The sequence below is a fragment of the Syngnathus floridae genome, chromosome 4 (assembly GCF_059516105.1).
Source record: "Syngnathus floridae isolate MCC-2025c chromosome 4, RoL_Sflo_1.0, whole genome shotgun sequence".
Taxonomy (NCBI): Eukaryota; Metazoa; Chordata; class Actinopteri; order Syngnathiformes; family Syngnathidae; genus Syngnathus; species Syngnathus floridae.
In genome coordinates this window covers 24,494-50,582 of record NC_142416.1, presented here as the reverse complement: position 1 = coordinate 50,582, position 26,089 = coordinate 24,494, and the positions used below count along the sequence as shown (strand labels likewise).

The following is a 26,089-nucleotide window of genomic DNA, read 5'->3' as shown; positions in this document are numbered from 1 at the left end:
GTTCAATGCGGGATCGTGTTGTTCAGTGCGGCATAATGTTGTTCAGTGCGGCATGGTGTTGTTCAGTGCGGCATGGTGTTGTTCAGTGCGACATAATGTTGTTTAGTGCGGCATAATGTTGTTCAGTGCGGCATAATGTTGTTCAGTGCGGCATGGTGTTGTTCAGTGCGGCATGGTGTTGTTCAGTGCGGGATGGTGTTGTTCAGTGCAGGATGGTGTTGTTCAGTGCGGCATGGTGTTGTTCAATGCGGCATGGTGTTGTTCAGTGCGGGATGGTGTTGTTCAGTGCGGGATGGTGTTGTTCAGTGCGGCATGGTGTTGTTCAGTGCGGAATGGTGTTGTTCAGTGCGGCATGGTGTTGTTCAGTGCGGCATGGTGTTGTTCAGTGCAGGATGGTGTTGTTCAATGCGGGATCGTGTTGTTCAGTGCGGCATGGTGTTGTTCAGTGCGGCATGGTGTTGTTCAGTGCGGCATAATGTTGTTCAGTGCGGCATGGTGTTGTTCAGTGCGGCATGGTGTTGTTCAGTGTGGCATGGTGTTGTTCAGTGCGGCATGGTGTTGTTCAGTGCGGCATAATGTTGTCCAGTGCGCCATAATGTTGTTCAGTGCGGCATGGTGTTGTTCAGTGCGGGATGGTGTTGTTCAGTGCGGCATGGTGTTGTTCAATGCGGCATGGTGTTGTTCAGTGCGGGATGGTGTTGTTCAGTGCAGGATGGTGTTGTTCAGTGCGGCATGGTGTTGTTCAATGCGTCAGTGCGGCATAATGTTGTTCAGTGCGGCATGGTGTTGTTCAGTGCGCCATGGTGTTGTTCAGTGCGGCATGGTGTTGTTCAGTGCAGGATGGTGTTGTTCAGTGCGGCATGGTGTTGTTCAATGCGGCATGGTGTTGTTCAGTGCGGGATGGTGTTGTTCAGTGCAGGATGGTGTTGTTCCGTGCGGCATGGTGTTGTTCAGTGCGGAATGGTGCTGTTCAGTGCGGCATGGTGTTGTTCAGTGCGGTATGGTGTTGTTCAGTGCAGGATGGTGTTGTTCAATGCGGGATCGTGTTGTTCAGTGCGGCATGGTGTTGTTCAGTGCGGCATGGTGTTGTTCAGTGCGGCATAATGTTGTTCAGTGCGGCATGGTGTTGTTCAGTGCGGCATGGTGTTGTTCAGTGCGGCATGGTGTTGTTCAGTGCGGCATGGTGTTGTTCAGTGCAGCATAATGTTGTCCAGTGCGCCATAATGTTGTTCAGTGCGGCATGGTGTTGTTCAGTGCGGGATGGTGTTGTTCAGTGCGGCATGGTGTTGTTCAATGCGGCATGGTGTTGTTCAGTGCGGGATGGTGTTGTTCAGTGCAGAATGGTGTTGTTCAGTGCGGCATGGTGTTGTTCAATGCGGCATGGTGTTGTTCAGTGCGGGATGGTGTTGTTCAGTGCGGCATGGTGTTGTTCAGTGCGGCATGGTGTTGTTCAGTGCGGCATGGTGTTGTTCAGTGCGGCATGGTGTTGTTCAGTGCGGCATGGTGTTGTTCAGTGCGGCATGGTGTTGTTCAGTGCGGAATGGTGTTGTTCAGTGCGGCATGGTGTTGTTCAGTGCGGGATGGTGTTGTTCAATGCGGGATCGTGTTGTTCAGTGCGGGGTGGTGTTGTTCAGTGCAGGATGGTGTTGTTCAGTGCAGGATGGTGTTGTTCAGTGCGGCATGGTGTTGTTCAATGCAGGATCGTGTTGTTCAGTGCAGCATAATGTTGTTCAGTGCAGCATGGTGTTGTTCAGTGCGGCATGGTGTTGTTCAATGCGGCATGGTGTTGTTCAGTGCGGGATGGTGTTGTTCAGTGCGGCATGGTGTTTTTCAGTGCGGCATAATGTTGTTCAGTTCAGCATGGTGTTGTTCAGTGCGGCATGGTGTTGTTCAGTGCGACATAATGTTGTTCAGTGCGGCATAATGTTGTTCAGTGCGGCATGGTGTTGTTCAGTGCGGCATGGTGTTGTTCAGTGCGGCATGGTGTTGTTCAGTGCGGCATGGCGTTGTTCAGTGCAGGATGGTGTTGTTCAGTGCAGGATGGTGTTGTTCAATGCGGCATGGTGTTGTTCAGTGCGGGATGGTGTTGTTCAGTGCAGGATGGTGTTGTTCAGTGGGCATGGTGTTGTTCAGTGCGGAATGGTGTTGTTCAGTGCGGCATGGTGTTGTTCAGTGCGGCATGGTGTTGTTCAGTGCAGGATGGTGTTGTTCAATGCGGGATGGTGTTGTTCAGTGCAGGATGGTGTTGTTCAGTGCAGGATGGTGTTGTTCAGTGCGGCATGGTGTTGTTCAATGCGGCATGGTGTTGTTCAGTGCAGGATGGTGTTGTTCAGTGCGGCATGGTGTTGTTCAATGCGGCATGGTGTTGTTCAATGCGGCATGGTGTTGTTCAGTGCGGCATGGTGTTGTTCAGTGCGGCATGGTGTTGTTCAGTGCGGCATGGTGTTGTTCAGTGCAGCATGGTGTTGTTCAGTGCGGAATGGTGTTGTTCAGTGCGGCATGGTGTTGTTCAGTGCGGGATGGTGTTGTTCAGTGCGGCATGGTGTTGTTCAGTGCGGCATGGTGTTGTTCAGTGCGGGATGGTGTTGTTCAGTGCGGCATGGTGTTGTTCAGTGCGGCATGGTGTTGTTCAGTGCGGCATGGTGTTGTTCAGTGCGGCATGGTGTTGTTCAGTGCGGGATGGTGTTCAATGCGGGATCGTGTTGTTCAGTGCGGCATGGTGTTGTTCAGTGCGGCATGGTGTTGTTCAGTGCGGCATGGTGTTGTTCAGTGCGGCATGGTGTTGTTCATTTCGGCATAATGTTGTTCAGTGCGGCATAATGTTGTTTAGTGCGGCATGGTGTTGTTCAGTGCGGGATGGTGTTGTTCAGTGCGTTATAATGTTGTTCAGTGCGGCATGGTGTTGTTCAGTGCGGCATGGTGTTGTTCAGTGCGGCATGGTGTTGTTCAGTGCGGCATAATGTTGTTCAGTGCGGCATAATGTTGTTCAGTGCGGCATGGTGTTGTTCAGTGCGGGATGGTGTTGTTCAGTGCGGGATGGTGTTGTTCAGTGCGGCATGGTGTTCAATGCGGAATGGTGTTGTTCAGTGCAGGATGGTGTTGTTCAGTGCGGCATGGTGTTGTTCAGTGCGGCATAATGTTGTTCAGTGCGGCATGGTGTTGTTCAGTGCGGCATGGTGTTGTTCAGTGCGGCATGGTGTTGTTCAGTGCGGCATGGTGTTGTTCAGTGCGGCATAATGTTGTTCAGTGCGGCATGGTGTTGTTCAGTGCGGCATGGTGTTGTTCAGTGCGGCATAATGTTCAGTGCGGCATAATGTTGTTCAGTGCGGCATGGTGTTGTTCAGTGCGGGATGGTGTTGTTCAGTGCAGGATGGTGTTGTTCAGTGCGGCATGGTGTTCAGTGCGGGATGGTGTCTTTCAGTGCGGCATGGTGTCGTTCAGTGCGGCATGGTGTCTTTCAGTGCGGCATGGTGTCGTTCAGTGAGGCATGGTGTTGTTCAGTGCGGCATGGTGTTATTTAGTGCGGCATGGTGTTGTTCAGTGCGGGATGGTGTTGTTCAGTGTGGCATGGTGTTCAGTGCGGCATGGTGTTGTTCAGTGCGGTATCGTGTTGTTCAGTGCGGTATCGTGTTTCTCAGTGCGGTATCGTGTTGTTCAGTGCAGTATCGTTGTGTTGTTCGTATTGTGTTTTTTTGTTCGTAATGTGTTGTGTTGTTCGTATTGTGTTGTGTTGTTCATATTGTGTTGTTCATATTGTGTTGAGTTGTTCGTATTGTGTTGTGTTGTTCGTATTGTGTTGCTTTTAACACTTAGCCTCTAACACTTAGCCTCTAACACTTAGCCTCTAGCATCTAGAAGGTAAATAAATAGGAAGGAAGGACTCACCGGTGACGTCTTCGCCCACGTCCAAGCGTTGTACTTTGTATTTTCATCCTTCTGACAGTGGAAAACATAGCCAACAAACACCGTGGAACCTAAACGAATGAAAGAAAACTATCATTTGGCCACAACCAACATTCACAGATACAACACAATGTGACGTGCGGGGTTGAGGTTAAAGGTTGAGTGAAGGGCCCTCGTTTTAAACTACTTTTTTGAAAAGGATTGGGAACAAGTAAGACGTATTTAATTTATTTAATGGGAAGTAGTAAGAGCTATTGAATTTAATCTATGTATCATATTCTATTGTATTGTATTCTGTTGTATTCTTTTGGATTGTATTCCCACTAACCCCACTAAAACTTCAGCCCACAAAAACTCGCCTCTGGCGCCTAGCCTCTGGCACTTAGCCTCTAACACTTAGCCTTTAACACTTAGCCTTTAACACTTAGCCTTTAACACTTAGCCTAGAAGGTGAATAAATAGGGTTAAAGGTTGAGTGAAGGGACCTCGTTTTAAACTACTTTTTTGAAAAGGAGTGGGAACAAGTAAGACGTATTTAATTTATTTAATGGGAAGTAGTAAGACTTATTAAATTTATTTAATCTACTTTTCTTCCCAGGCAAAATTTGATGTGCTGCAATTCCAAATTTCCAAAGTGAATGAAGGAATGAAGTCCTTTAAATTATGATTTTGTATAAATACTAGGCATTAACACAAAATCGACGGCACAAAATGGGCAGACTTTACTTGTTTGAAAAGGACTGGTTACAAGACAGACTTTTTTAATTTATTTAATGGGAAGAAGACTTATTTAGTTTAATTGATCTATTTTTGTTCCCTGGCAAAATTCGATTTGCTGCAATTCCAAATTTCCAAAGTGAATGAAGGAAAGAAGTCGTTTAAATTATGATTTTGTTTAAATACTAGGCATAGACACAAAATCTACGGCACAAAATGGGCAGACTTTACTTGTTTGAAGAGGACTGGTTACAAGACAGACTTTTCTGATTTATTTAATGGGAAGAAGACTTATTTAGTTTATTTAATCTATTTTTGTTCCCTGGCAAAATTGGATTTGCTGAAATTGTATTTTGCCAAATCTTGCCTTGAGACCTGATAGGAAGTATTAAACGCTTAGTTAAATCAATACAAGTTGGTAATAAGAGCGAGTAATGTTGGTTGAACCGATGAATGAAGGTTGAAAGCAATTTAAATTATGACTTTGTATAAATACTAGATATTAACAGAACATCTACTGCGCGAAATGGGCAGAGTTTACTTGTTTGAGAAGGAGTGGCTTATTCAAAACTAAGATTTATTTAATCTGTTTGTTCCCAGGCAAAATTGGATGTGATGCAATTCCAAATTTCACCACATGATGGTGCCCAATTTTGACTTCATAGGACATATTAAACACTTAGCTTGTTATTATGTTCAAGGTAATCAGATTTGTTTATTATTCTAATGGCCTCTTCAAAACTATTCTGGATTACTACTTTGGATCTATTCTACATTACTTGGCAACAACATACTCTGTAACAGATTAGGCAGTATAATCATATATGTTAACTTGAGAGTGCCCACACTCAATCTACTTATCGTGATGTGTTAAATCAATTACTGTTAGACATTATTTGTCTGATAATCTACCAAATCTTTGAATTGAAGAATTTGTGATTTAATTAATAGCTTGTTCAGGGTAATCAGACTTGTATATAATTCTAATGGCCTTCTTTTGAAAACTATTCTGAATTACAACTTTGGATCTTATATTACTTTGCAACAATCTACTCGGTGACAGATTAGGCAGTATAATCACATATGTTAACTTCAGTGCCCACACTGTATTTATTTATGGTTATTTGTTAAATCAAGTACTGTTAGACATGAAATAGGAAGTGTTTAACATAAATGTTATGGCTACTCACCATTGTAGCTCGCTCCTGGTCAATGATACGAGCCTCTTCTTGCAGTGGAAAACTTGCAGCCAACAAACACCGTGGAACCTAAAGGAATGAAATTAAACATTAACATTTCGCCTCGACCAATTTTCACACGTACAACGCAACGCGGCTACACTTCTGCTATTACAAACGTAAATCTCCTTAAACACAATGAGTGTTACTTACCGTGTACGCTCTAGACGGTCCAGTTGCAAGCAGAAAATAAAGATATTTCCGTTGATAATCGTCGCTGCTCAGTGGCTCACGGCCATCGCGCCAACAGATTTGAATTTTGGCGGAGGTTCGGGCAATTACGTCATATCCGCGGCACATGACTGCGACGTAATACCCGCTTATCTGAAACGGCAGTTAAAAGTAGAGTTACATCAAGTTTTCTTGGAACCTAAACGAATGAAAGAAAACTATCATTTGGCCACAACCAACATTCACAGATACAACACAACGTGCGGGGTTGAGGTTAAAGATTGAGTGAAGGGCCCTCGTTTTAAACTACTGTTTTGAAAAGGAGTGGGAACAAGTAAGACGTATTTAATTTATTTAATGGGAAGTAGTAAGACTTATTAAATTTATTTAATCTACTTTTCTTCCCAGGCAAAATTTGATGTGCTGCAATTCCAAATTTCCAAAGTGAATGAAGGAATGAAGTCCTTTAAATTATGATTTTGTATAAATACTAGGCATTAACACAAAATCGACGGCACAAAATGGGCAGACTTTACTTGTTTGAAAAGGACTGGTTACAAGACAGACTTTTTTAATTTATTTAATGGGAAGAAGACTTATTTAGTTTAATTGATCTATTTTTGTTCCCTGGCAAAATTCGATTTGCTGCAATTCCAAATTTCCAAAGTGAATGAAGGAAAGAAGTCGTTTAAATTATGATTTTGTTTAAATACTAGGCATAGACACAAAATCTACGGCACAAAATGGGCAGACTTTACTTGTTTGAAGAGGACTGGTTACAAGACAGACTTTTCTGATTTATTTAATGGGAAGAAGACTTATTTATTTTATTTAATCTATTTTTGTTCCCTGGCAAAATTGGATTTGCTGAAACTGTATTTTGCCAAATCTTGCCTTGAGACCTGATAGGAAGTATTAAACGCTTAGTTAAATCAATACAAGTTGGTAATAAGAGCGAGTAATGTTGGTTGAACCGATGAATGAAGGTTGAAAGCAATTTAAATTATGACTTTGTATAAATACTAGATATTAACAGAACATCTACTGCGCGAAATGGGCAGAGTTTACTTGTTTGAGAAGGAGTGGCTTATTCAAAACTAAGATTTATTTAATCTGTTTGTTCCCAGGCAAAATTGGATGTGATGCAATTCCAAATTTCACCACATGATGGTGCCCAATTTTGACTTCATAGGACATATTAAACACTTAGCTTGTTATTATGTTCAAGGTAATCAGATTTGTTTATTATTCTAATGGCCTCTTCAAAACTATTCTGGATTACTACTTTGGATCTATTCTACATTACTTGGCAACAACATACTCTGTAACAGATTAGGCAGTATAATCATATATGTTAACTTGAGAGTGCCCACACTCAATCTACTTATCGTGATGTGTTAAATCAATTACTGTTAGACATTATTTGTCTGATAATCTACCAAATCTTTGAATTGAAGAATTTGTGATTTAATTAATAGCTTGTTCAGGGTAATCAGACTTGTATATAATTCTAATGGCCTTCTTTTGAAAACTATTCTGAATTACAACTTTGGATCTTATATTACTTTGCAACAATCTACTCGGTGACAGATTAGGCAGTATAATCACATATGTTAACTTCAGTGCCCACACTGTATTTATTTATGGTTATTTGTTAAATCAAGTACTGTTAGACATGAAATAGGAAGTGTTTAACATAAATGTTATGGCTACTCACCATTGTAGCTCGCTCCTGGTCAATGATATGAGCCTCTTCTTGCAGTGGAAAACTTGCAGCCAACAAACACCGTGGAACCTAAAGGAATGAAATTAAACATTAACATTTCGCCTGGACCAACATTCACACGTACAACGCAACGCGGCTACACTTCTGCTATTACAAACGTAAATCTCCTTAAACACAACGAGTGTTACTTACCGTGTACGCTCTAGGCAAAATTGGATGTGATGCAATTCCAAATCTATCTGAAACGGCAGTTAAAAGTAGAGTTACATCAAGTTTTCTTTTTTAATCAACACAATCATTTACAACCGTTGACCAGAAAGAATCGTCGAAATTCGACGTCCCCCACAAACGCCACGCTCACTCGCTTTTCAGGGCAACAAAAGTACTTCTTTTTAAAAACGATGAGTTGTACTTACCGTGTACGCTCTGGACGGTCCAGTTGCAAGCAGAAAATAAAAATATTTCTCTTGTTAGTCGTATGTTACCATCCGCTGTGTCTTTGTCAACATCGCCGCCATTTTCCTACTTCCTGCTGCGAGCCACGCCCACGGATTTAAATTTCGGCGGAAGCTCTTTCCATTGGCGTCGTTTTCGCGTATAGCAAATCCGATTGGTTGGGAAGGGGGCACGGTTATGCAGCCGAGGGGTCCTGTGATCGGTGGGATGTAAAGTAGGCGTCGACGTCACGTCCGCGTCACGTGACCACGACGTGGCAGACGTCATATAGCAACCGCTGTTTTGTTTAGTAGACTTACAGTTGTTATGCATTGACATAATGGCGCACACACCAAATAGATTTAAATAAATTAAATAATTCTTCTGCCCACTCTCTTTTAAACAAGTTAACTCTCCCCGCGGATTTGAATTCCGGCGAAAGTTACGCCCATCGACGTCACGTATGTCACGTGACCACGACGTGGCAGATGTCATATAGCAACCGCTGTTTTGTTTAGTAGATTTACAGTTGTTATGCATTGGCATAATGGTGTGCACTCAAAATAGATTTAAATAAATTAAATATTTCTTCTGCCCACTCCCTTTTAAACAAGTTAACTCTGCCCACGTCCATTGACGTCTTGTCTGCGTCACGTGACCACGACGTAGCGACGTCATATAGTAACCGCTGTTTTGATCAGTAGACTTAGTTATTATGCGTTGACATAATGGCGCACTGGTTAGCATGGCCACCTCTTAAGCATGATGTTGCGGGTTCGACGCCTGATCAATGTTAGCATGGAGTGAGCTGAAGTGCATGGCGCTGAAGATTTGAATCTTTGAAATGCGCTGAGGTCTGACATATCAGGCAGAATGGTTTGCCATCACGTTCAACAAAAAATAGAAACTTTCCCACTCTGATTAAAACGTCCTGTGTTCATCTACGTATTTTCGTTTTGCTGTGCATCTTTTCCCTGCCATTTCGAGAGCCCAATTGACACTCATAGTTTAAAGAAATGTGTTTGCCCATCCTACTTTGTGGAATTTCACCACATGCACTTTTGACCAAAATACCAAACCGAACTCAAGTGAAGCCAACACGCACAACCCCCCCCCCCCCCCACACACACACACAAATGTTGATATGAACATAAAAGAGCCGCATGCGGTTCGGGAGTTGCGGCTTGGCCAAACCTGTACTATACAACTTTATTTGTATAAAATTTTCACAACAGCTGTCACACAAACAAAGCGGGAAAAACCGAAGACGTGCGTGTTCCGCCCACGCTGGATTTATTTGCACCTTTGAAAAGACACCGTATTGCCGCAGATGTGGCAAAGAGTACTTTTGGGCATCTGAGACGGAAGGATGTCCAAAGCATCACGTCACCTGCTCTGGTAGGCATGGTGGTGGGACGTTGAGGTCAACCGCTTTGGGGTTGGCTGAATCTTTGATCGCAGGATGCCACACACTTGAAGACAGAAGCAGAAAAGCAGAGCTAAATGCAAAATGTACTCACCGGTGACTCCAATTTTTTTCCCCCCTGAAGAAACAGCTGGACGGGTGGCCCCGGCTGGCCAGTGGGACTCTTGTTATTCTGACCCTTTTTAGTGCGCGTTTGGGGCAACAACCGTTTTTTGTGGCGCTCTTTTCTGGTTCAAAAGTGCCCTGCATGTGAATTTGCTTTTCCTGCCTTCTGATTGGATGAGCGCCGGTGTGACGCGGTGCCTCTGTCACCGTGGCGGGGGGTATACGTTGGCATCGGAGCGTCTGCCAACGTCTGAGACCGGCTGGCAGTGTATCGGAGGTGTCGAGTGCGGTGCCGATGGAGCTCACTCACCAGCTGGTGTTAGGGCCACAGAATGAAGGCCAAGGAGAAGAATAGAAAGAGAAACAGAAACTTCTCCTCCAATTGTTTGATTTGTCTCTTCTGAGCTTCGATGAATTCTTTCAGCTCTTTGTTCCTCTAGGACGGACAAATGGAAAGTGGCATTCAAAAGCCAGTAAGCGTGCAAGTAAGTGCCGGGCTGGCTTTGGGCCCTTACCTGTTGCGCGCTGTGCAGCAGATCCATTCTCTCTTGGAGGATGCAAGCGTCGCGCTCCCTCAACTCGCACATCAGGGCTCGCTTCCATTGGTCCACGTAGCTCCTAAGCTCTTCTCTCTGATCCGCCGTCAGCACGTCATTCACGCCAGCGTGGCTGGCTTTTTCGCCGTCCGTGGCGGGGCAGTCCCGCTGCGGTAGCGCCTCGTACAACATGGCCTCCAGCTCCAGGATCCTCTGGGCCGCAATCCTCGTCCATCAGTGGTCCGGCGGGAGATTTGAGGGCGGCTTACCTTATGAGCCTAGTCCATGGAACACTTCCTGAAGTCCAACTCTTCATCCAGGTAGCCCTTCTGCTTGCAGAACATAGAAGAGCCCAAAGGCACAGCGTTAACAAGCTTCTTTCAGCGCAAAGCCTTCCAAAAGTCACATTTGAGCCACCGAGTCTCGTGGAGTGCGAACATAAGGAGTTCGACATACACTTACGGCGTTATAGCCCAGGATGTCCAGCTTCTTCATCAGATCACTGATGACGATGTCCGGGGGAAAGGCGCAAGGAGCAATGTAAGGTGTTCTGGGACCTCGGGTTAAGGTTAGGGTTGCGAGGGACGCCTTACGTACGCTCACGCCCTCGGCCTCGCAGTAGATCTGCAAAGGGCTGAGGCCGTCTGGGAAACGGACTTGCAGAAACTTCAAGACGGGGGAGCGCCACTCCCTCTCCTGAAAGGCAGAGGCATGCATCCGTCCGTCCGTCCGTCCGTCACATCTCTGGCCTCAACACGCTTGTGCGAGTCTTCCCACCTCCAGCTCCAGGATGCGGAACTCAAGCAGTTCGTTTTGGTCTCGGATATCCTGGATGTGCTCTTTCAGACGCGCTTCTTCCGCCTCCATCCGCCTGACCTGAAAAGACAGTCAGACCTCATCTGCGGGGCTTCCCGACGGGTGTGACGCCAAGCGACTCCGCCCAGCGCCTTTCTTTCCGTCACCTTTTCGGCCAACTGCTGATTGCTCTGACGCAGCAGCTGCTTCTCCTCCACCCACTTGACATTCTAGAAGAGACAAACGCGTGGACAGCTTTGGAATGTTGTGTCATTTTCATCCACAAATTCTTTGGTTGACTGGAAAATGACATTTGCTTTTCTCCGCATTTTCCCAGCCACATTCGGGGGGGGGGGTTGGTCCAGTAATGCCAGACGAATGAGTGACTGAAGAATGTAGCTATTTTGTCTGAGAAAAAGGTGTGCTCATTGATGAGCTTACCTGTCCTTGTTGCTTCAGCGCTGACTCCAGATCTGCTACTCTGCTTTGATAGTGACCCATTTCTACCATCAGCTTTTCTCTGGTCTGAAAGGAGGAGGAGGGAGGCTCCTCCTCCTCCTTTCAGACCAGAGAACACCCGAGGCTGGGTGAGAACGGGGAGGCTGCGACCCGGCCGGGGGTTGCGGGAAGGGGCGCCACCTTGATCTCCTTCTCGGCGTCGTAGTCCCCTTCGCTGGTCTGGGCTAGCAGAGCGTAGGCTCGTTGCAGCGCTTGATATTCTTGCGTCAGCTGGCGGTAGCGAAGCTCCGCCTCTTCATGCACACACCAATGCAACACAGCACTAGTACCAGAATCAGTCAGACCGGCGACAAAGCACCCGCGACGCAAAGACGAGTCCGATTCCAGGCTGAAGAGGAATGTTTGGTGCCAATACGCTGGCAGAAATGGCGGGCTACCTCTTCGGGTTCCGTGTCGGGGGTTCTGTCGGTGTGAAAAGACAAGGACGATCCGTCCGAGTCCACCAACACGTCTTCGTCGTAGCCGTAAAATGTTTCGATGACCTGCGGGCGCGGAAGCAAACATCTCTCTGAACAAACTGAAGCGACACCTCACGATGAATCGACGAGAGGAACGATAGCGAGAAAAAGGCCATTTCATCTTGCGCAACACCAAGCAGCCGCAAACAAACAGACTCACCTTGCAGGACCTCACGCTTTGTTCCTCCTCAGAGATTCTCGACGTCGGTATCGTAGCAGCAAATCTCTCTCCTGTCGACACAAATAATCCGCCTTTGAGATTCTTTGGATGCAAAGGGAACGAACGGCTCCGGCGCAGAAACAAACGCGACTCACAATGACATTTCTGACATGAGCTCCTGTCTCCAGAGCCTGAAAAACACGTCACCGGCGATGATTGGAGGGACGCTCGTCTTTTCCAAAAGTGACAACTACAGGGTGTGTCAGGGTTTTCCAGATTATCTTTATCGTATCATTATGTTGCTTTGACTTTGACTGCAACCTGTAATAAATAATATTATTTATCCCTTATTTATCCCTATCGCTTATCCCTTCCTACACAAAGTCGTAAAACACCCCTTGCTATGTTTTGACTAGAGGTCAAGGGCTTCCTCTATTCAATCCACTCTTACACCCACCCTGTTTCTCTTAATTAAAATGCTCGTGCAGGAGCCGAGAGTCAGACTTTATTCGTACAACGGATGGACTCTCCACCTGCAGGTGTCCAAAAGAACTTACTTGTCTCCCGTGTGGTTCTTGCAAAATAAGTTGGAGCGAGCGCAACTCTAACAGGGTGCATTTTGCCACTAGCTGCCTACGGACAATGATGTCGCGCTCGCGGCTCATGGTTGACGGGCTGAGCAGCCGGGCAAGTCCGTCGTTTTCAGCGCACAGCGAGTGGCAAAGGCGCTGACAAAACGGGAGCTTTGAGCTGCTGAAAACGGCAAAACAAGTCTAAAGCGTGTTCAAACGCGTGCGCACAATGCTCCTGCTTGAAAGGTCGGAATTTAAGGGGCCAATTTTTTGGATGGCGGCCGCCGGCCAAGCTTTGGACGGAAAAGGTTTCCTGGCGACAGCGAGCGAGCGTGGCGCTGCCGTACGTGCACCGAGTCGCCTGCCTGAAGACCTTGGACAAGTCGTCGATGATGTGCCGCTGCTCCACAACTTGAAGGAACTCCATTTCACCGTCCTGCTGGCCGCAACCGCGGTCCAGGTCATTGAGCGAACTAGGCCTTCTCTGTGGAACACAAATGCAGTGGACTCTGTTGGCACGCCGCCGTTGTCCGCGTTGACTTACCAAGCTTGCCATCTCCTCGTTCTCCTGGGTGACAAAGCGCACTTTGTTTTCAAGGCGACACAGCACCAGCGAGAGTTCTTCGTTCTTCCTGCTCAGGCGTTTGTTTTTGTACAGGAGTGGCAGAAACTGGCTTTCTGTTTCTCTCAGTCGCTTTAGCTGCAAGCATGAAGTGCGGGATGTGAAAGACGCACAACACGCGGGCCAGAACGTATCCATTCCTTTTGCATCGGTTTGAACGGAATCGTGGCTTTGGCTCCCAATAAAAGACATCTACCAGGCAACCGACTCGACGCGCCGCTCAACTAATAAGCAAGCGCAATGGGTGCCTCGCTGGATGGCGCGCATCAAACGTAGCGCAAACCTTCAAGCGTGCCGTCAATAAATTACCAGTTCATTGCGCTCTTCAGAAAGCAGGGCGTTTCGATCCTCCAGGTTCCTGATGACTGCGCTGAGCTCAGCGATTTTCAGATGAAACCGTCGCGTGTCCCGATCCTCCTGAGACTGAAAACGCCCCGCAACACACACACACAAGCACTCGTTCAAAGTTCAAAACTGTTTTTGTGCTACCTTCCTCCAGCAACGAACTAAGTCATGCGTACTGCAAGTGTGTGATGAGGTGGCTTACGCAATGAAGAGGATTGCTAGTAGCGGCGTTGACCCCACTTCCAGGGTAGTTTAGGCCCGCCCTTTGGGAATCCCTCAGGGCAGCGATCTGCTGCTCGGCAGCCTGAGTCTGCAGCTGAAGGCGGTGGACGTGGCCGGCCCCAGGGCTTCATCCAAAACACTAACCGCTCTGTCTTTCAGCTTGATCTCATCCGTCTGGATGTACAAACGGGGAGCGCTCAGGCAGGCGGGCAAACTCATTTGCCAGAATTGTGACAAAAACAAAGAGAGCAACCGGCCAATTTTTTTTCTTGAATCGACTAGAACACCTTTGCTGTGACAAAAGCGAAGCGAGCAACCGGACATTTTCTTCTTGTGAAATAGAATAGAATAGAATGCCTTAGGTGTCATTGCACTGCAGGTATACAACGAAATTGGGAACATAGCCACGCACCGCGCATCTGATCAGTCCTACCAGTCGGCGGATCTCCCTCTCGCAGTCTCTCTTGGTTCGGCTCAGCTCCTCCCGATGCTGGTGATGAGCCGATCGGAGCTCGGCCGCTCGGGACTGCCAGGCCTGCTGGGCCGCTGCCAGGGCTTCTTCCGCGCTCCTGGTGGAGGCGACACCGCTCGGTCTCCCGACACCGCCGCGTCTCCTCCACCTCCGCCAGCAAAGCGCCCCCCCTCCTCACCTGAGCAGACATTGCGCCACACCGGGCCGTTGAGACCGCAACGGAGCGCCGCGACGCTTACTGGGGACAAGCTACACAATACGGTAGCGGCCGCATCGAAGCCCGACGTGGCGTGCGGATAGTCAGACACGGATAGAGCGGATCACCTTGTCCATGGAGCCGTCCCTCAGGCTGAGGACCAAGGCATTCAGTCGCTGGATCTCTCCATCTTTGATTTTGATCACTCTCATCAGCTCCATTTCATGCTGCCGCAGTAATGTCTCCCTGGTAATGGCTAACTCTTTCTGCTTCTCCTCATGGAGTTTGCTTTTGAGTTCCGTCATGGCGGCGGTGGCACGGTGGTGCTCCGCCCGCAGGTCCTGACTTCTCTCTCTCTCCAGACAGCTGACCTGACATGACTTAGACTTAGACTTAGACAAACTTTATTGTCATCTTGTCTGCACATGGTGCATACAAAACGAAATTCCGTTGCATACGTCTTACAACAAAGTAGCAGCCAACAAACACCGTGGAACCTAAAGGAATGAAATTAAACATTAACATTTAGCCTCAACCAACATTCACAGATACAACGCAACGCAAACTACACAAACGTAAATCTTTTTAAACACAATGAGTTGTACTTACCGTGTACGCTCTAGACGGTTCACTTGCAAGCAGAAAATAAAGATATTTCTGTTGATAATCGTCGTGTTTGTATCCGGTGTCTCGCTCAAGGCCATTGCGCCCACAGATTTGAATTTTGGCGAGAGTTCAGCCTATTGACGTCATTTCCGCGGTGTAATACCCGCATATCTGAAACGGCAAAGTTAAGAGTAGAGTTAAATAAAGTTTTTAGTCAACGCAATAATTTACAACCGTTGACCAGTCGAAATAATCGTCGAAATTTGGCGTCTGTGGCTGGAAGCAGACGCCGAGTTCGACATTCCTCCCAAACGCCACACTCCCTCGCTTTTCAGGGCTAAAAAAAAACAGTTGTAATTACCTTGTACGCTCTAGACGGTCAAGTTGCAAGCTGAAAACAAAAATATTTGCCTTGTTAGTCATCGTGTTACTAACCGCTGTGTCTTGTTTGCCAGAATTGCCGCTTTCCTACTTCCTGTTGCAAGCCACGCCCACGGATTATAATTTTGCCGTGAGTTCCGCCTATTGACGTCATGTCCGCGTCACATGACTGCGACGTAATATTATCTAAAACTGTTTGTGCGGTATTGTGTTGTTCTGTGCGGTATTGTGTTATTCTGTGCGGCGTCGTGTTGTTCTGTGCGGCGTCGTGTTGTTCAGTGCGACGTCGTGTTGTTCAGTGCGGCATGGTGTTGTTCAGTGCGGCATGGTGTTGTTCAGTGCGGCATGGTGTTGTTCAGTGCGGCATAATGTTGTTCAGTGCGGCATAATGTTGTTCAGTGCGGCATGGTGTTGTTCAGTGCAGCATGGTGTTGTTCAGTGCGGCATGGTGTTGTTCAGTGCGGCATAATGTTGTTCAGTGCGCCATAATGTTGTTCAGTGCGGCATGGTGTTGTTCAGTGCGGGATGGTGTTGTTCAGTGCAGGATGGTGTTGTTCAGTGCGGCATGGTGTTGTTCAATGCGGCATGGTGTTGTTCAGTGCGGCATAATGTTGTTCATTGCGGCATGGTGTTGTTCATTGCGGCATGGTGTTGTTCAGTGCGGCATGGTGTTGTTCAGTGCGGCATGGTGTTGTTCAGTGCGGCATGGTGTTGTTCAGTGCGGGGTGGTGTTGTTCAGTGCAGGATGGTGTTGTTCAGTGCAGGATGGTGTTGTTCAGTGCGGCATGGTGTTGTTCAATGCAGGATTGTGTTGTTCAGTGCAGCATAATGTTGTTCAGTGCAGCATGGTGTTGTTCAGTGCGGGATGGTGTTGTTCAGTGCAGGATGGTGTTGTTCAATGCGGCATGGTGTTGTTCAGTGCGGGATGGTGTTGTTCATTGCGGCATGGTGTTGTTCAGTGCGGCATGGTGTTGTTCAGTGCGGCATGGTGTTGTTCAGTCCGGCATGGTGTTGTTCAGTGCGGCATAATGTTGTTCAGTGCGGCATGGTGTTGTTCAGTGCAGGATGGTGTTGTTCAGTGCGGCATGGTGTTGTTCAATGCAGGATCGTGTTGTTCAGTGCAGCATAATGTTCAGTGCAGCATGGTGTTGTTCAGTGCGGCATGGTGTTGTTCAATGCGGCATGGTGTTGTTCACTGCGGGATGGTGTTGTTCAATGCGGGATCGTGTTGTTCAGTGCGGCATAATGTTGTTCAGTGCGGCATGGTGTTGTTCAGTGCGGCATGGTGTTGTTCAGTGCGACATAATGTTGTTTAGTGCGGCATAATGTTGTTCAGTGCAGCATAATGTTGTTCAGTGCGGCATGGTGTTGTTCAGTGCGGGATGGTGTTGTTCAGTGCGGCATGGTGTTGTTCAGTGCGGAATGGTGTTGTTCAGTGCGGCATGGTGTTGTTCAGTGCGGCATGGTGGTGTTCAGTGCAGGATGGTGTTGTTCAATGCGGGATCGTGTTGTTCAGTGCGGCATGGTGTTGTTCAGTGCGGCATGGTGTTGTTCAGTGCGGCATAATGTTGTTCAGTGCGGCATGGTGTTGTTCAGTGCGGCATGGTGTTGTTCAGTGTGGCATGGTGTTGTTCAGTGCGGCATGGTGTTGTTCAGTGCGGCATAATGTTGTCCAGTGCGCCATAATGTTGTTCAGTGCGGCATGGTGTTGTTCAGTGCGGGATGGTGTTGTTCAGTGCGGCATGGTGTTGTTCAATGCGGCATGGTGTTGTTCAGTGCGGGATGGTGTTGTTCAGTGCAGGATGGTGTTGTTCAGTGCGGCATGGTGTTGTTCAATGCGTCAGTGCGGCATAATGTTGTTCAGTGCGGCATGGTGTTGTTCAGTGCGGCATGGTGTTGTTCAGTGCGGCATGGTGTTGTTCAGTGCAGGATGGTGTTGTTCAGTGCGGCATGGTGTTGTTCAATGCGGCATGGTGTTGTTCAGTGCGGGATGGTGTTGTTCAGTGCAGGATGGTGTTGTTCCGTGCGGCATGGTGTTGTTCAGTGCGGAATGGTGCTGTTCAGTGCGGCATGGTGTTGTTCAGTGCGGCATGGTGTTGTTCAGTGCAGGATGGTGTTGTTCAATGCGGGATCGTGTTGTTCAGTGCGGCATGGTGTTGTTCAGTGCGGCATGGTGTTGTTCAGTGCGGCATAATGTTGTTCAGTGCGGCATGGTGTTGTTCAGTGCGGCATGGTGTTGTTCAGTGCGGCATGGTGTTGTTCAGTGCGGCATGGTGTTGTTCAGTGCAGCATAATGTTGTCCAGTGCGCCATAATGTTGTTCAGTGCGGCATGGTGTTGTTCAGTGCGGGATGGTGTTGTTCAGTGCGGCATGGTGTTGTTCAATGCGGCATGGTGTTGTTCAGTGCGGGATGGTGTTGTTCAGTGCAGAATGGTGTTGTTCAGTGCGGCATGGTGTTGTTCAATGCGGCATGGTGTTGTTCAGTGCGGGATGGTGTTGTTCAGTGCGGCATGGTGTTGTTCAGTGCGGCATGGTGTTGTTCAGTGCGGCATGGTGTTGTTCAGTGCGGCATGGTGTTGTTCAGTGCGGCATGGTGTTGTTCAGTGCGGCATGGTGTTGTTCAGTGCGGAATGGTGTTGTTCAGTGCGGCATGGTGTTGTTCAGTGCGGGATGGTGTTGTTCAATGCGGGATTGTGTTGTTCAGTGCGGGGTGGTGTTGTTCAGTGCAGGATGGTGTTGTTCAGTGCAGGATGGTGTTGTTCAGTGCGGCATGGTGTTGTTCAATGCAGGATCGTGTTGTTCAGTGCAGCATAATGTTGTTCAGTGCAGCATGGTGTTGTTCAGTGCGGCATGGTGTTGTTCAGTGCGGCATGGTGTTGTTCAGTGCGGGATGGTGTTGTTCAGTGCGGCATGGTGTTTTTCAGTGCGGCATAATGTTGTTCAGTGCAGCATGGTGTTGTTCAGTGCGGCATGGTGTTGTTCAGTGCGACATAATGTTGTTCAGTGCGGCATAATGTTGTTCAGTGCGGCATGGTGTTGTTCAGTGCGGCATGGTGTTGTTCAGTGCGGCATGGTGTTGTTCAGTGCGGCATGGCGTTGTTCAGTGCAGGATGGTGTTGTTCAGTGCAGGATGGTGTTGTTCAATGCGGCATGGTGTTGTTCAGTGCGGGATGGTGTTGTTCAGTGCAGGATGGTGTTGTTCAGTGGGCATGGTGTTGTTCAGTGCGGAATGGTGTTGTTCAGTGCGGCATGGTGTTGTTCAGTGCGGCATGGTGTTGTTCAGTGCAGGATGGTGTTGTTCAATGCGGGATGGTGTTGTTCAGTGCGGGATGGTGTTGTTCAGTGCAGGATGGTGTTGTTCAGTGCGGCATGGTGTTGTTCAATGCGGCATGGTGTTGTTCAGTGCAGGATGGTGTTGTTCAGTGCGGCATGGTGTTGTTCAATGCGGCATGGTGTTGTTCAATGCGGCATGGTGTTGTTCAGTGCGGCATGGTGTTGTTCAGTGCGGCATGGTGTTGTTCAGTGCGGCATGGTGTTGTTCAGTGCGGCATGGTGTTGTTCAGTGCGGAATGGTGTTGTTCAGTGCGGCATGGTGTTGTTCAGTGCGGGATGGTGTTGTTCAGTGCGGCATGGTGTTGTTCAGTGCGGCATGGTGTTGTTCAGTGCGGGATGGTGTTGTTCAGTGCGGCATGGTGTTGTTCAGTGCGGCATGGTGTTGTTCAGTGCGGCATGGTGTTGTTCAGTGCGGCATGGTGTTGTTCAGTGCGGGATGGTGTTCAATGCGGGATCGTGTTTTTCAGTGCGGCATGGTGTTGTTCAGTGCGGCATGGTGTTGTTCAGTGCGGCATGGTGTTGTTCAGTGCGGCATGGTGTTGTTCATTTCGGCATAATGTTGTTCAGTGCGGCATAATGTTGTTTAGTGCGGCATGGTGTTGTTCAGTGCGGGATGGTGTTGTTCAGTGCGTTATAATGTTGTTCAGTGCGGCATGGTGTTGTTCAGTGCGGCATGGTGTTGTTCAGTGCGGCATGGTGTTGTTCAGTGCGGCATAATGTTGTTCAGTGCGGCATAATGTTGTTCAGTGCGGCATGGTGTTGTTCAGTGCGGGATGGTGTTGTTCAGTGCGGGATGGTGTTGTTCAGTGCGGCATGGTGTTCAATGCGGAATGGTGTTGTTCAGTGCAGGATGGTGTTGTTCAGTGCGGCATGGTGTTGTTCAGTGCGGCATAATGTTGTTCAGTGCGGCATGGTGTTGTTCAGTGCGGCATGGTGTTGTTCAGTGCGGCATAATGTTCAGTGCGGCATAATGTTGTTCAGTGCGGCATGGTGTTGTTCAGTGCGGGATGGTGTTGTTCAGTGCAGGATGGTGTTGTTCAGTGCGGCATGGTGTTCAGTGCGGGATGGTGTCTTTCAGTGCGGCATGGTGTCGTTCAGTGCGGCATGGTGTCTTTCAGTGCGGCATGGTGTCGTTCAGTGAGGCATGGTGTTGTTCAGTGCGGCATGGTGTTATTTAGTGCGGCATGGTGTTGTTCAGTGCGGGATGGTGTTGTTCAGTGTGGCATGGTGTTCAGTGCGGCATGGTGTTGTTCAGTGCGGTATTGTGTTGTTCAGTGCGGTATCGTGTTTCTCAGTGCGGTATCGTGTTGTTCAGTGCAGTATCGTTGTGTTGTTCGTATTGTGTTTTTTTGTTCGTAATGTGTTGTGTTGTTCGTATTGTGTTGTGTTGTTCATATTGTGTTGTTCATATTGTGTTGAGTTGTTCGTATTTTGTTGTGTTGTTCGTATTGTGTTGCCTTTAACACTTAGCCTCTAACACTTAGCCTCTAACACTTAGCCTCTAGCATCTAGAAGGTAAATAAATAGGAAGGAAGGACTCACCGGTGACGTCTTCGCCCACGTCCAAGCGTTGTACTTTGTATTTTCATCCTTCTGACAGTGGAAAACATAGCCAACAAACACCGTGGAACCTAAACGAATGAAAGAAAACTATCATTTGGCCACAACCAACATTCACAGATACAACACAATGTGACGTGCGGGGTTGAGGTTAAAGGTTGAGTGAAGGGCCCTCGTTTTAAACTACTTTTTTGAAAAGGATTGGGAACAAGTAAGACGTATTTAATTTATTTAATGGGAAGTAGTAAGAGCTATTGAATTTAATCTATGTATCATATTCTATTGTATTGTATTCTGTTGTATTCTTTTGGATTGTATTCCCACTAACCCCACTAAAACTTCAGCCCACAAAAACTCGCCTCTGGCGCCTAGCCTCTGGCACTTAGCCTCTAACACTTAGCCTTTAACACTTAGCCTTTAACACTTAGCCTTTAACACTTAGCCTTTAACACTTAGCCTAGAAGGTGAATAAATAGGGTTAAAGGTTGAGTGAAGGGACCTCGTTTTAAACTACTTTTTTGAAAAGGAGTGGGAACAAGTAAGACGTATTTAATTTATTTAATGGGAAGTAGTAAGACTTATTAAATTTATTTAATCTACTTTTCTTCCCAGGCAAAATTTGATGTGCTGCAATTCCAAATTTCCAAAGTGAATGAAGGAATGAAGTCCTTTAAATTATGATTTTGTATAAATACTAGGCATTAACACAAAATCGACGGCACAAAATGGGCAGACTTTACTTGTTTGAAAAGGACTGGTTACAAGACAGACTTTTTTAATTTATTTAATGGGAAGAAGACTTATTTAGTTTAATTGATCTATTTTTGTTCCCTGGCAAAATTCGATTTGCTGCAATTCCAAATTTCCAAAGTGAATGAAGGAAAGAAGTCGTTTAAATTATGATTTTGTTTAAATACTAGGCATAGACACAAAATCTACGGCACAAAATGGGCAGACTTTACTTGTTTGAAGAGGACTGGTTACAAGACAGACTTTTCTGATTTATTTAATGGGAAGAAGACTTATTTAGTTTATTTAATCTATTTTTGTTCCCTGGCAAAATTGGATTTGCTGAAATTGTATTTTGCCAAATCTTGCCTTGAGACCTGATAGGAAGTATTAAACGCTTAGTTAAATCAATACAAGTTGGTAATAAGAGCGAGTAATGTTGGTTGAACCGATGAATGAAGGTTGAAAGCAATTTAAATTATGACTTTGTATAAATACTAGATATTAACAGAACATCTACTGCGCGAAATGGGCAGAGTTTACTTGTTTGAGAAGGAGTGGCTTATTCAAAACTAAGATTTATTTAATCTGTTTGTTCCCAGGCAAAATTGGAAGTGATGCAATTCCAAATTTCACCACATGATGGTGCCCAATTTTGACTTCATAGGACATATTAAACACTTAGCTTGTTATTATGTTCAAGGTAATCAGATTTGTTTATTATTCTAATGGCCTCTTCAAAACTATTCTGGATTACTACTTTGGATCTATTCTACATTACTTGGCAACAACATACTCTGTAACAGATTAGGCAGTATAATCATATATGTTAACTTGAGAGTGCCCACACTCAATCTACTTATCGTGATGTGTTAAATCAATTACTGTTAGACATTATTTGTCTGATAATCTACCAAATCTTTGAATTGAAGAATTTGTGATTTAATTAATAGCTTGTTCAGGGTAATCAGACTTGTATATAATTCTAATGGCCTTCTTTTGAAAACTATTCTGAATTACAACTTTGGATCTTATATTACTTTGCAACAATCTACTCGGTGACAGATTAGGCAGTATAATCACATATGTTAACTTCAGTGCCCACACTGTATTTATTTATGGTTATTTGTTAAATCAAGTACTGTTAGACATGAAATAGGAAGTGTTTAACATAAATGTTATGGCTACTCACCATTGTAGCTCGCTCCTGGTCAATGATACGAGCCTCTTCTTGCAGTGGAAAACTTGCAGCCAACAAACACCGTGGAACCTAAAGGAATGAAATTAAACATTAACATTTCGCCTCCACCAATTTTCACACGTACAACGCAACGCGGCTACACTTCTGCTATTACAAACGTAAATCTCCTTAAACACAATGAGTGTTACTTACCGTGTACGCTCTAGACGGTCCAGTTGCAAGCAGAAAATAAAGATATTTCCGTTGATAATCGTCGCTGCTCAGTGGCTCACGGCCATCGCGCCAACAGATTTGAATTTTGGCGGAGGTTCGGGCAATTACGTCATATCCGCGGCACATGACTGCGACGTAATACCCGCTTATCTGAAACGGCAGTTAAAAGTAGAGTTACATCAAGTTTTCTTGGAACCTAAACGAATGAAAGAAAACTATCATTTGGCCACAACCAACATTCACAGATACAACACAACGTGCGGGGTTGAGGTTAAAGATTGAGTGAAGGGCCCTCGTTTTAAACTACTGTTTTGAAAAGGAGTGGGAACAAGTAAGACGTATTTAATTTATTTAATGGGAAGTAGTAAGACTTATTACATTTATTTAATCTACTTTTCTTCCCAGGCAAAATTTGATGTGCTGCAATTCCAAATTTCCAAAGTGAATGAAGGAATGAAGTCCTTTAAATTATGATTTTGTATAAATACTAGGCATTAACACAAAATCGACGGCACAAAATGGGCAGACTTTACTTGTTTGAAAAGGACTGGTTACAAGACAGACTTTTTTAATTTATTTAATGGGAAGAAGACTTATTTAGTTTAATTGATCTATTTTTGTTCCCTGGCAAAATTCGATTTGCTGCAATTCCAAATTTCCAAAGTGAATGAAGGAAAGAAGTCGTTTAAATTATGATTTTGTTTAAATACTAGGCATAGACACAAAATCTACGGCACAAAATGGGCAGACTTTACTTGTTTGAAGAGGACTGGTTACAAGACAGACTTTTCTGATTTATTTAATGGGAAGAAGACTTATTTAGTTTATTTAATCTATTTTTGTTCCCTGGCAAAATTGGATTTGCTGAAACTGTATTTTGCCAAATCTTGCCTTGAGACCTGATAGGAAGTATTAAACGCTTAGTTAAATCAATACAAGTTGGTAATAAGAGCGAGTAATGTTGGTTGAACCGATGAATGAAGGTTGAAAGCAATTTAAATTATGACTTTGTATAAATACTAGATATTAACAGAACATCTACTGCGCGAAATGGGCAGAGTTTACTTGTTTGAGAAGGAGTGGCTTATTCAAAACTAAGATTTATTTAATCTGTTTGTTCCCAGGCAAAATTGGATGTGATGCAATTCCAAATTTCACCACATGATGGTGCCCAATTTTGACTTCATAGGACATATTAAACACTTAGCTTGTTATTATGTTCAAGGTAATCAGATTTGTTTATTATTCTAATGGCCTCTTCAAAACTATTCTGGATTACTACTTTGGATCTATTCTACATTACTTGGCAACAACATACTCTGTAACAGATTAGGCAGTATAATCATATATGTTAACTTGAGAGTGCCCACACTCAATCTACTTATCGTGATGTGTTAAATCAATTACTGTTAGACATTATTTGTCTGATAATCTACCAAATCTTTGAATTGAAGAATTTGTGATTTAATTAATAGCTTGTTCAGGGTAATCAGACTTGTATATAATTCTAATGGCCTTCTTTTGAAAACTATTCTGAATTACAACTTTGGATCTTATATTACTTTGCAACAATCTACTCGGTGACAGATTAGGCAGTATAATCACATATGTTAACTTCAGTGCCCACACTGTATTTATTTATGGTTATTTGTTAAATCAAGTACTGTTAGACATGAAATAGGAAGTGTTTAACATAAATGTTATGGCTACTCACCATTGTAGCTCGCTCCTGGTCAATGATATGAGCCTCTTCTTGCAGTGGAAAACTTGCAGCCAACAAACACCGTGGAACCTAAAGGAATGAAATTAAACATTAACATTTCGCCTGGACCAACATTCACACGTACAACGCAACGCGGCTACACTTCTGCTATTACAAACGTAAATCTCCTTAAACACAACGAGTGTTACTTACCGTGTACGCTCTAGGCAAAATTGGATGTGATGCAATTCCAAATCTATCTGAAACGGCAGTTAAAAGTAGAGTTACATCAAGTTTTCTTTTTTAATCAACACAATCATTTACAACCGTTGACCAGAAAGAATCGTCGAAATTCGACGTCCCCCACAAACGCCACGCTCACTCGCTTTTCAGGGCAACAAAAGTACTTCTTTTTAAAAACGATGAGTTGTACTTACCGTGTACGCTCTGGACGGTCCAGTTGCAAGCAGAAAATAAAAATATTTCTCTTGTTAGTCGTATGTTACCATCCGCTGTGTCTTTGTCAACATCGCCGCCATTTTCCTACTTCCTGCTGCGAGCCACGCCCACGGATTTAAATTTGGGCGGAAGCTCTTTCCATTGGCGTCGTTTTCGCGTATAGCAAATCCGATTGGTTGGGAAGGGGGCACGGTTATGCAGCCGAGGGGTCCTGTGATCGGTGGGATGTAAAGTAGGCGTCGACGTCACGTCCGCGTCACGTGACCACGACGTGGCAGACGTCATATAGCAACCGCTGTTTTGTTTAGTAGACTTACAGTTGTTATGCATTGACATAATGGCGCACACACCAAATAGATTTAAATAAATTAAATAATTCTTCTGCCCACTCTCTTTTAAACAAGTTAACTCTCCCCGCGGATTTGAATTCCGGCGAAAGTTACGCCCATCGACGTCACGTATGTCACGTGACCACGACGTGGCAGATGTCATATAGCAACCGCTGTTTTGTTTAGTAGATTTACAGTTGTTATGCATTGGCATAATGGTGTGCACTCAAAATAGATTTAAATAAATTAAATATTTCTTCTGCCCACTCCCTTTTAAAGAAGTTAACTCTGCCCACGTCCATTGACGTCTTGTCTGCGTCACGTGACCACGACGTAGCGACGTCATATAGTAACCGCTGTTTTGATCAGTAGACTTAGTTATTATGCGTTGACATAATGGCGCACTGGTTAGCATGGCCACCTCTTAAGCATGATGTTGCGGGTTCGACGCCTGATCAATGTTAGCATGGAGTGAGCTGAAGTGCATGGCGCTGAAGATTTGAATCTTTGAAATGCGCTGAGGTCTGACATATCAGGCAGAATGGTTTGCCATCACGTTCAACAAAAAATAGAAACTTTCCCACTCTGATTAAAACGTCCTGTGTTCATCTACGTATTTTCGTTTTGCTGTGCATCTTTTCCCTGCCATTTCGAGAGCCCAATTGACACTCATAGTTTAAAGAAATGTGTTTGCCCATCCTACTTTGTGGAATTTCACCACATGCGCTTTTGACCAAAATACCAAACCGAACTCAAGTGAAGCCAACACGCACAACCCCCCCCCCACACACACACACAAATGTTGATATGAACATAAAAGAGCCGCATGCGGTTCGGGAGTTGCGGCTTGGCCAAACCTGTACTATACAACTTTATTTGTATAAAATTTTCACAACAGCTGTCACACAAACAAAGCGGGAAAAACCGAAGACGTGCGTGTTCCGCCCACGCTGGATTT

General features: G+C 45.6%; 1 protein-coding gene across 1 annotated transcript; it reads right to left on the bottom strand.

Moving 5' to 3' along the window:
* Nucleotides 1-9,485: 9,485 nt before the first annotated feature.
* LOC148398539 (janus kinase and microtubule-interacting protein 3-like) lies at nt 9,486-11,553 on the bottom strand. The gene is made up of 6 exons (XM_088372504.1): nt 11,494-11,553; nt 11,220-11,282; nt 10,720-11,133; nt 10,237-10,586; nt 10,032-10,157; nt 9,486-9,662 (listed from the first exon to the last, which is right to left on the bottom strand). The coding sequence occupies exons 1-3, from the start codon at nt 11,551-11,553 to the stop codon at nt 11,008-11,010; spliced, it is 249 nt and encodes an 82-aa protein (XP_088228630.1). The 3' UTR covers nt 9,486-9,662; nt 10,032-10,157; nt 10,237-10,586; nt 10,720-11,007.
* Between the last annotated feature and the right edge of the window lie 14,536 nt (nt 11,554-26,089).